Source organism: Leptopilina heterotoma, unplaced genomic scaffold (genome assembly GCF_015476425.1).
Source record: "Leptopilina heterotoma isolate Lh14 unplaced genomic scaffold, ASM1547642v1 Lhet_123, whole genome shotgun sequence".
Taxonomy (NCBI): Eukaryota; Metazoa; Arthropoda; class Insecta; order Hymenoptera; family Figitidae; genus Leptopilina; species Leptopilina heterotoma.
In genome coordinates, this window is record NW_025110842.1 from 1,187,459 (window position 1) to 1,198,450 (window position 10,992).

Here is a 10,992-nt window from a genome sequence, read left to right on the forward strand (position 1 = left end):
TTACATTCTATTGTATAAAATAAAATAATGAAAGAGTTCGTCTGTTTTCAATTCTTAAAAATTGACTTTAGATTCGCAAACAAAGAACCTAAAAACCTTCAGGTAACAAGTTATAAGACAATACGATAATTTTTTATTTTCCCGTCCGCCATATTAGATCCGCCATTTTGAATTTTTAAAAACTGACATTGGATTCGTTATTGGCGACCATACAAAAACTAGATTCATAACCTTGAAATGTATTTTTGAGAATTTCTTTTTTTACTGAAGATATTTTGAAAACTACAATTTGAGTTTGCACACAGTGCCTGAACTAAAAAAAAGTTTGACAAAAATGAATGAAGTTTATAATGTGCATTAGATTTGAAGGAAATGTTGTTGATATTCGTCAAATCAAATAACAATTTCATGTTGTTATAAGTTTCTTTTACTTTGGGAACGATGCACAACAGTATTAATTTATTGACACTAGTGAGCTTGTTTCTTTTACTAATTATACTAATTGAATTAATTAACTCCGATACTTTATAAAATGTCCTTCAAAGGACACCAATATTGACAACAAAAAATATTTAGAAAAAAGAGATTGATGTTTATATTTTGATAATAATTATTTTACAATATTAAATATTATATTAAAAATAATACTTGAATGCATTAAATTTTTTCCGTTGATAAACGTTGTCGACTTTAACTTTGTTAATACTTTTGAGATAGACTATATTTATTTAATATTTAAAATAGAATTTTTCAAACAGTCATCACCTGGCGCAGGTGGGTTCAAAACCGCCAGAGATCCAAGTAATCTATTTCAGAAAGATACAATTTGAAAATTAAAACAACTGGTAGTTTTTATTGCAAATACAGCGGGTTTTTTCGAAGAAGAAAAAATAATTTTTCAGGAACGTTAATTTTTTTTACGTCCCTGGAAAGTAAACATAAAGTAAAAGTGAAAAAAACCGTAAAAATAGAGCGCGATTGAAAATATTTCCATTTTTTTGTTCTTTTAGACGTAAAATTTGAAATCACCGAGATAATTCTGGTAGAAAAAGAGTATAATGTCGATAAAATTTTATTTTAAAAAAAAGAAGTTAAAATTTTTCTATTTTAGAGACAAACTTTTGAGTTTTGGAAATTTAAGGTACCAAAAAATTTATTTTACTCGATTTAATGTAAAAAAAACTCGCTTATTTCATGTTTACTACATTTAGTAAGTTAATATTTCATTAAAATTATTATTTTTCTCCCTTTCTTGTGTTAGATTTGAAATCGTAGACCTAATTTTAGTAGAAAACAAGTATAATGTCGATAAAGTTTTATTCAATAATTTTTTTTTTTTGAAAAAATCAAAATTTTGATTTTTGGATTTTAAGGGTCTTGAATTGACTTTGAAGAGCATGAAATATTTAATTGTTTTAAAATACCAGAAAGGTCAGAAAAATTTAGTTTTCTTCATTTTTACTGAATTTCATTAATTAAATAATTTAATTATTATTTTTCTCCCTTTCTTGTGTTAGATTTGAAATCGTAGACCTAATTTCAGTATAAAACAAGTACAATGTCGATAAAGTTTATTCATTAAATTTTTTTTTTTGAAAAAATCAAAATTTTGATTTTTGGATTTTAAAGGTCTTGAATTGGCTTTAAAGACCATGAAACATTTAATTGTTTTAAAATACAAGAAAGGTCCAAAAAAATATAGTTCTCTTTATTTCTGCCGAATTTAATTAATTAACTTTTTATTAATATAAATAAATTTATCAATTTTAACTCTTTTTGATGCTAGATATGAAATCCCAAACCTCATTTTAGTAGAAAAGAAGTATAATCTTGATTGACTTAATAATTAACTTTTTTAAATCAAAATTTTCAATTTAAGAATAAAAATTTTGATTTACGGTTTTGTAGATATAACAATAATTTCTTTTGAGTATATTTACTTATTTTTTTTTTTTTTTTTTTTTTTTTTTTGATGAAAAAATAAAAAAAGTTTGAATTTGAGTGTCAAAATAGTTAAATAGCAAAAAAAACGGAAATGAAATTTTTTATTTTGTCTTTTTTTAGGTTAAAATAATTCCCTTGAGGGGAGGGGGAAAAGAGGCAGAATTTGGTTCCATTTGCGCCAGAATATTTTAATTTCTATTTTTTATTATTATTTTTCTCTCTTCCTCGTGTCAGATTTAAATTCACAAACCTTATTTTAGTAGAAAACGTGTATAAATATCGGTAGAGTTCAATTTTTAAATTAAATTTTGATTTTAAGAATCAAAATTTTGACTAAACTGAAAAAAAACTTTTTTTCTTTCGGTAAATGCGCGATGACAAAATTAGATTCGCCATTTTTTTTAGGTTAGAAAAATTCTAAACTCCCTGCATTTTATGATTTTCTTCTTAAGGGGGGAAAGGGGGGAGAAGGCAGAATTTTGATATTTTTTTGCGCCAGAATTATTAAATTTATTTCTATTTTATATTTCAATAAAAAAAAAATAATCAAAATTAATAATATAATTATTTGAAAAATTATCTATAAATAGATTTGCAATTATTAAATAATAAATAGCAATTTTCGATTAAAATCAATTTTCGTATTTGTAGGTATACTCACCGATAAAACATTGTTGAGACATGAAAAACGAAAAGTTTTTATCTTGTACAACGAAAAAAAAAATAAAAATTGAGAATTACATTATTACCTACTTGTTAATCCTTTTGTTCGTCCGCCATTTTACCATCGTCGATTTTTCCTTCTTTCATTTCCCTCCTATGGCAATTTTTCTTTAATCAAACAAATTTTCTTCTTATCCTCGAGAACTTTGTAGCAGAAACTGTCAAAAACTATATACGACTCTTTTTTTATCGAACTTTTTTGTACTTTAACTCTCATCGCGATTATTTTTGTTTGCTAAGAAAACAACAATTTCGGACTAAAAAGGAAACACTTTATTTTTATATTTTATAGAAACGAACTAAATAATTATGGAAAAAAGACTGAAAATTTCACTTGATTGAAATGATTGAAATGTTTTTACTGGTTTTTTACAGCAGGAAATCTCCGATTTTAGGAACGAACGCGAACGGAACAGAAAGAAGGAACAATGTGACCAACTGTGCAGTACGTTCATTGTCACCAACCTATTGCAATTTTTTCCCCGGACCTTTTAATATTTTTTTATCTTACTTTTAGTTACTTCTAGTTTTCCCTCTGAATATTTTAAGGATTTTAATTTCATTACTTTTCTCTTTTATTTTACTTATAATAAACGAATAATAAAATAGTAATAAATAATAAAAAGTAAAAAAAATTCCCAAGTAAGGATGGGTCGCTCGAGTCACGGCAGGGTTGGGTTTGTAGTTCGTTTTCGTATTCTTCACTAAAGCCACGTTCACAATCGTCGATTCCGAATTTCGTCATTCAGAAAATAAATGAATGCACCTTTATCGAAGCGTATGAACGGAACTTAACCCACTTTCACCAACACACAAAGGAATTTTTCGCTGCCAGCCTGTGTCAGTGACTTGTGAGTGTGTAAAAAAAATGACATTTGTTCGTGGTGTCTATCTGTCAAAAAACGAAAAACACACATTACTGTAGTGCAAAAAAAAAAAAACAAAATTCCAATGTTCTGAGTTTTTATTTCTCGTTTTCTATATTAATTTTCCTTTTCTAGTAGATATAGATTTTCCTTGAAATATTATTTTTATTTTAAAAAATGGCCTGGACACATTATCAAAAGGTCCTCGCTCTTTTGATGGTAATTACAGGATCTTTCAATACTCTCTCAGTAAAGTAAGTAATAGTTTCTTATTATTTTTATTATAGAACAGAATTTTTTTTAATATTTAAAAAAATAAGTAAAATAATTTAAAGTAATTCTAGTTTCAATTTATAAAATTATTTCTTAATTAATAGCAGATTTTTCTATATCTAAAAATAAAAGTGCGGGCATTTTTCCAATAATAAACAAAGACAGTTTTATTTTATACGTTTTATATATTTGATTATCATTTTATATATTTACAAAACAAAAGGCATAAAAAAATGATGGTTAAAATTTACTTTTTTTATTTCTTCTTTTTCTTTTAATATTTTCTATTAATTTATATTTACTCTACTTATTTTTCTTTTTTTTAATTTATTGGTTGTTTTTATCATTTAAAAATAATGTTTTGCTTTTTTTTTTGTTTTTATTTGAAAGCGTTCGTCATCGTTCGAGAATTTACAGATTATTGGAAATCTTTGTCTCTCTGTCCCTCCTTTATTATTATTATTATTATTGTTGAACTGAATTGAATTTGTTTTTCTCTTTGCAATTAGATATGCAGATAAATTAACGTCGAAGGGAAAAGATGGAGAACTCAGACACTTTACACATCCATTTATGCAGTCGGCTTTTATGTTTGTCGGCGAAATGATGTGTTTATTAGTATTTAAACTCGCATTTTGTTACTATAATCGACAGGCGGTAAGAATATTTTTCCCAATACAGGGAAATTTTTCTTTTTTGTAATATTTTTAATAAATAGCCAGAATCCTCATTTTTTTCTTAAATTTTTCTTTTCGCACTTATTTTGAATTTTAAACTTCAACAAAATTCTTAATTTAATATTTCGAAGATTAAAAAAAAATTCGTTAACAATTAACAATTAAGAATCAAAAAATAATATTAACAAAAAGAAATTCTAATTTAATATTTCGAATGTTGAAAATAAAAAACTATTTTGTTGACTTGCATTCTAGCAAAGAATATTATTATTTACGAATATAATTAAAATATTTCAAGAAATAAAATTGAAATTAATTAAATTTTTATAAAGAAATTATCAAAAAAAAAATTTTTTTTAAATTACATTTTTTCGACGAATTTTATTGAATTTTTCAGTAAATAATTGAATTTCTGCAAAGCATTTTATTAAAATTTTAAAAACTAATATTGAATTCTTTTAATAAATTTTATTAAAATTCTATCGAAAATAATTGAATAATTCGAATTCATTAGAAGAATTTTATTATTTACGAATAATAATTGAATTCTTGAGACAAATTTTTTATAATAATTTTTTTAAATAATTCAATTTTTAAAAACAATTTTAGTTATTTATGAAAATAATTCAAATTTTTTTTTGGAAGAATTTTGTAGAAAATTTTTGAAAATAATTGAATTCTTTTAAAGAATTTTATAAAAAATTTTGAAAATAATTGAATTATTTTAATAAATTTTATAAAATAATTGAATTCCTCACGAAGAATTTTATAATTTATGAAAATAATTTTAATTGTGACAAAAAATGTTATAAAATTATTTTTTTAATAATTCAATTACTAAAAAAAAATTTATTATTTATGAAAATAATTGAATTTATTTGAAAGAATTTTGTCGAAAATTTTTTTAAATAATTGAATTCTTTTAAAGAATTTTATTAATAATAGTTTTTTAAATCATTTAATTTTTAGAAACAATTTAATTCTTAAACAAAATAATCGAATTCTTTTAAAAAAATTGAATTATTTCAACAAATTTTATAAAAAATTTAAAAAATAATTGAATTTCTCCGAAGAATTTTATAATTTATGAAAATAATTGAATTTTTTTAAGGAATTTTATTAAAATCTTTGGAATTCAATTAAATTTTTAGTGAAAACAATTGAATTTTTTGAAAAATTTAATTATTTATTTTTGTAAATAATTGAATTTTTTAGAAGAATTTTATCAAAATTCTTGCAAAGAATTCTATTAAAATCTTTAAAAATTGATAAAATTTTTAAAAATTGATAAAATTTTTATTTAAAACAATTAAATTCTTGAAAAAAATTTTTCAAAAAAATTATGTTTTGAAACAAAATTCAATTATTTTCCTGAATAATTAAAAATCTTTATAAAAATATTGGAATTTTTTTGTAAAATTGTATCAAAATTTTTGAAAATAATTGAATTCTTTCGAAGAATTTTATATCTCGTGAAAATAATTCAATTCTTGTGACGAATTTTCATTAAGTTTATGAAAATAATTGAATTCTTTCCAGAAATTTTATTAAAATTGAGTTGAAAATAATTGAATTCCTTCAAATAATTTTATTATATATAAAAATAATTGAATTTCTTGCAAAGAATTTTATTATTTATATAAATAATTGAAATTGAAAAAAAATTGAATTGTTTCGAAGAATTTGGTCAAAATTGTTGAAAATAATTCAATTTTCTACTTAAAATTTAATTGTAATTATTTTGAGAATAATTTAATTTTTAAGGGCATTTGAACCTTGATGACGTCACCCATGCTTTGCACAACGTGTAACGTCATCAAGGTTCAAATGCCCTTAAGAAGAATTTTTTATTTATAAAAATGATTTAATTTTTGACGGAAATTTTATTTTTATAAAGAATTTTATTTAAATTTTTTAAATAATTGAATTCCTTTCAAAGAATTTTATTGTTTATGAAAATAATTGAAGTTTTTAGAAAAATTTTATCGAATTTTTTTAAAATAATTGGATTTTTTGAGAAGAGTTTTATCGAAATTTTTAAAAATAATTGAATTCGTGACAAGAATTTTACAATTTATTTAAAAATAATTAAATTGTTTCCAAGAATTTATTGAAAAATTATTCAATTCAATTATTTTAGAAAATAATTGAATCTTATCGTGAATTTTTTTTTAAAATTGTATTGAAAACAATTAGATTTTTACTATTTACAAAAATAATTGAATTCTTCCGAAGAATGTTATTAATTACGAAAATGATTGAATTCTTTTTGAAATTAAATGAATTTTTTCCCTCAATTTATTTGTTTTATATATTTAAATTATAATAATTGAATGTCTATTAAATTAAATTGAAATTCTATTTAATTAACTTTAAATTACAATAATTGAAATTCTATGAAATTAAATTAAAATTTTAATTTTATAAATATTTGTTTTCATTTTTTCTCTCTCTCTCTATTTACAGAATGGCTCTGTTGAAACGAATGCGTTAACAAAAGGCTCACGTGATTTTAATCCAAAGATTCTTGCAATCCCTGCACTTTGTGATACAATTGGAACTTCAATAATGTACGTGGGATTGACAATGACCTACGCAAGCAGTTTTCAAATGCTCCGAGGCTCAGTTATTATATTCACTGGAATTCTGTCCGTTGCATTCCTTGAACGTAAATTGGGAACACAAAAATGGACGGGAATAATTTTAGTGCTTTTAGGTTTAATTATCGTTGGTTTCACTGATTTTCTCACAATGAAGAGTGAACAGAAGGGAACAAATTCTGTTGTTACTGGCGATTTACTTATTATTTGCGCTCAGGTATTTTTTTCTTTTCTTTTTCCTAATTAATTTCACCGCCAAAAAGAAAAAGAAAATATTTGATTTCTGTGAGGAATTTTATTCTTTCAGAAAATAATTGCATTTCTTTCAAAGAATTTTATTATTATCGGAAAATAATTTAATTTCTTTGAAAGAATTTTATTATTTCGGAAAGTAATTGAATTTTCTGCGAGGAATTTTATTATTTCGGAAAATAATTGAATTTCTTCCGAAGATTTTTATTGTTTCGGGAAATAATTGAATCTCTTTCGAAGAATTTTATTATTTCGGAAAGTAATTAAATCTCTTCCGAAGAATTTTATTATTTCGGAAAATAATTGAATTTCTTTCCAAGAATTTTATTATTTCGGAAATTAAATGAATTTTCTGCAAGGAATTTTATTATTTCGGACAGTAATTGAATTTTCTGCGAGAAATTTTATTATTTCGAAAAATAATTTAATTTCTTTCCAAGAATTTTATTATTTCGGAAAATAATTGAATTTCTTCCGAAGATTTTTATTGTTTCGGGAAATAATTGAATTTATTTCCAAGAATTTTTATTATTTCGGAAAATAATTGAATTTCTTTCCAGGAACTATTATTTCGGAAAATAATTGCATTTCTTTTAAGGGATTTTATTATTTCGAAAAAAATGGAATTTCTTTCCAAGAATTGTATTGTTTCGAAAAATAATTGAATTTCTGCGGAAAATTTTATTATTTAAGAAAATAATTGAATTTTATGATTTCAGACAATAATTGAATTTCTTTCCATGAATTTTATTATTTCGGAAAGTAATTGAATTTTCTGCGAGAAATTTTATTATTTCGGAAAATAATTAAATTTTATTATTTCGGAAAAGAATTTTATTATTTCGTAAAACAATTGAATTTTCTGCGAGGATTTTTATTGTTTCGGAAAATAATTGAATTTCTGCGGTAAATTTTATTATTTAAGAAAATAATTGAATTTTATTATTTCGGACAATAATTGAATTTGTTCCGAAGGTTTTTATTGTTTCGGGAAATAATTGAATCTCTTCCGAAGAATTTTATTATTTCGGAAAGTAATTGAATCTCTTTCGAAGAATTTTATTATTTCGGAAATTAAATGAATTTTCTGCAAGGAATTTTATTATTTCGGAAAGTAATTGAATTTTCTGCGAGAAATTTTATTATTTCGGAAAGTTATTGAATTTCTTTCCTAGAATTTTATTATTTCGGAAAATAATTGAATTTCTTTTGAGGGATTTTATTATTTAAGAAAATAATTGAATTTTATTATTTCGAACAATAATTGAATTTCTTCCAAAGATTTTTATTGTTTCGGGAAATAATTGAATTTTATCATTTCGGAAAATAATTGAACTTCTGCGAGAAATTTTATTATTTCGGAAAAGAATTGAATTTTATTATTTCGTAAAGTAATTGAAATTTCTGCGAGGAATTTTATTATTTCGAAAAATAATTGAATTTCTTCCGAAGATTTTTATTATTTCGAAAAATAATTTAATTTCTGCCGAAGATTTTTATTTTTTCGAAAAATAATTGAATTTTTTCCGAGGAATTTTACTATTTCGGAAAATAATTGAATTTCTTCCGAGGAATTTTATTATTTCGGAAAATAATTGAATTTCTCCCGAGGAATTTTATTATTTCGGAAAATTGAAACTTTGCAAGGAATTTAAATTTTTTTGAAAATAATGAATAATTAGTTAATTTTTGAATGAGGGAATTTCCTTCTAGGTAATAACAGCGACACAAATGGTAATCGAGGAGAAATACGTGGCTGGCAAAGATATTCCTGCCCTTCAAGCTGTTGGTTGGGAAGGTATTTTTTTCCCTTTCGTTTATTATTAACTTTCTTTCTTTCTTTTTTCAAGTCTTTTTTATTTAATTTTCTTTTCTGAAATTTTTTTTTCTAAAATTACTATAATTAATAATTTTTTCTTCTTTTGTTTTAGGAATTTTCGGATTCATCGGCATCTGTCTGGCACTGATTCCACTTAATTATATTCACGCACCGCCGCCTTTTACGGACAATTCGCAAGGAACACTAGAAGACTCTATCGATGCTTTGATTCAAATAAGCAATAACGGCCGACTCTTTATGGCAATAATTGGTAATTTTCTTTCTTTCTTTCTTTCTTTCTTTCTTTCTTTCTTTTATCACATGGAGCAAAAAATTATTATTGAATCTTTGCATTTTCAAATTCTTTCTATTCAATATTCGATAAAAAAAGAAAATTCAACATTCGACAAAGAAAAAGGAAAAAAGAAAATGTTAAAATTGACGATCTAAAATTTTAAATTACAAACTTTCAGGAATTATGTTCAGCATCGCATTTTTCAATTTCGCTGGAATTAGCGTCACTAAGGAATTAAGTGCAACGACAAGAATGATTTTGGACAGTGTTCGAACTCTCGTGATTTGGGCAATTTCCCTTATTTTGGGCTGGCAAATTTTCCACTATTTACAGGTAATTTTCTTTCTTTATTTCTTAACTTAATTAAATAATAATTAAATAATTGAATTCTTTTGAAAATTTTTATAACGAATTAAGAAAAATAATTGAATTTTTTCGTGAAATTTTATTAGAAATAATTTAATTCCTTCAAAGAATTTTATTATTTATAAAAATAATTGAATATTGTTACGAAGAATTTATTAAAATTTTAGAAAATAATTGAATTCTTTCAAACAAATTTTAACAAAATTGAATATTGTCTCGAAGAATTTATGAAAATTTTAGAAAATAATTGAATTTTTTCGAAAAATATTATTCAAAATTAAAAAAAAAAAATTGAATTCTAAATTTTCTTTTATGAAATTTTATTAAAATCGAATTAAATTAATTGAATTTTTACAAAGTCTTTTTACTATTTTAAGAAAAAAAAAATAATTGAATTATTTTTCAGCTCTTTGGTTTTGCATTTTTAATCATTGGAATGTGTCTCTATAATGACGTAATTATACCGCAATTGACGAGAAAATGTCTCTGTTGTCTATCGCGTTTATTAAGAACACGATCGCAATCACCGGACGAGGAACAAATCGTCAACACAGCCGCTGACGATGTGGAAAATCCTTAAGAACAAAGAAGTAACTTCCTTATTTCTCGACAATATTTCCACTATTTTTTTTTTACTTCTCTCTTTGTCTCTAATTATATAAGTTTTTTACAAACGAAAAAATACTTTTGACCATTTTATATATGTATTTTTTTTTTATACAATATAAAATAAAAAAATATAAATAATGTTACCCCTGCGGCGAAGACAATTTCGCAAAAAAATAATGTGATTCTAATTTTACTTAGAATTATATACATAATTTGTAAAATCAATTTTTTTTATAAATACCTACGTAATTTCTTTTTTGTAAGAAAATTTTCTTACAAAAAAAATTTTTTTTCCGAATTGTAATTTTTTTAATTGAATTGACTTAAGTTGAAAATTTTTATTTTCCTTATAAATAAAAATTCTTTTCGTTATTTTTCTTATAAAAATAATGTAATAGAAATGATAGAAGACGACGATTTTTATATATATATGTAAAAAAAATTTATTATACCTTTATTTTTACAAAAATAAAGATGTAAATATTTTAATAATTTCAAAAAACTCTTATTTACAAAACTTATGATTAACACCTGAGAATTCTGTGTCTTTTTTTTTGTATATAATATA

The 10,992-nt window shown here is 22.8% G+C and overlaps 1 protein-coding gene across 1 annotated transcript; it reads left to right on the forward strand.

Annotated features, from left to right (window-relative positions):
• Window positions 1–3,500: 3,500 nt before the first annotated feature.
• LOC122512626 (solute carrier family 35 member F6-like) lies at window positions 3,501–10,607 on the forward strand. The gene is made up of 7 exons (XM_043628557.1): window positions 3,501–3,787; window positions 4,316–4,463; window positions 6,950–7,300; window positions 9,049–9,133; window positions 9,267–9,425; window positions 9,628–9,782; window positions 10,222–10,607. Exons 1-7 carry the CDS (start codon window positions 3,711–3,713, stop codon window positions 10,393–10,395), a joined length of 1,149 nt encoding a protein of 382 aa, XP_043484492.1. The 5' UTR covers window positions 3,501–3,710; the 3' UTR covers window positions 10,396–10,607.
• Window positions 10,608–10,992: the final 385 nt, after the last annotated feature.

Bases quoted from the DNA above. Each gene is read 5' to 3' on its own strand.
- LOC122512626 (XM_043628557.1), top strand. From the start codon at position 3,711: ATGGCCTGGACACATTATCAAAAGGTCCTCGCTCTTTTGATGGTAATT. The intron at 3,788-4,315 runs GTAAGTAATAGT...CTTTGCAATTAG, and splicing joins TTCAATACTCTCTCAGTAAA to ATATGCAGATAAATTAACGT. The intron at 7,301-9,048 runs GTATTTTTTTCT...ATTTCCTTCTAG, and splicing joins TACTTATTATTTGCGCTCAG to GTAATAACAGCGACACAAAT.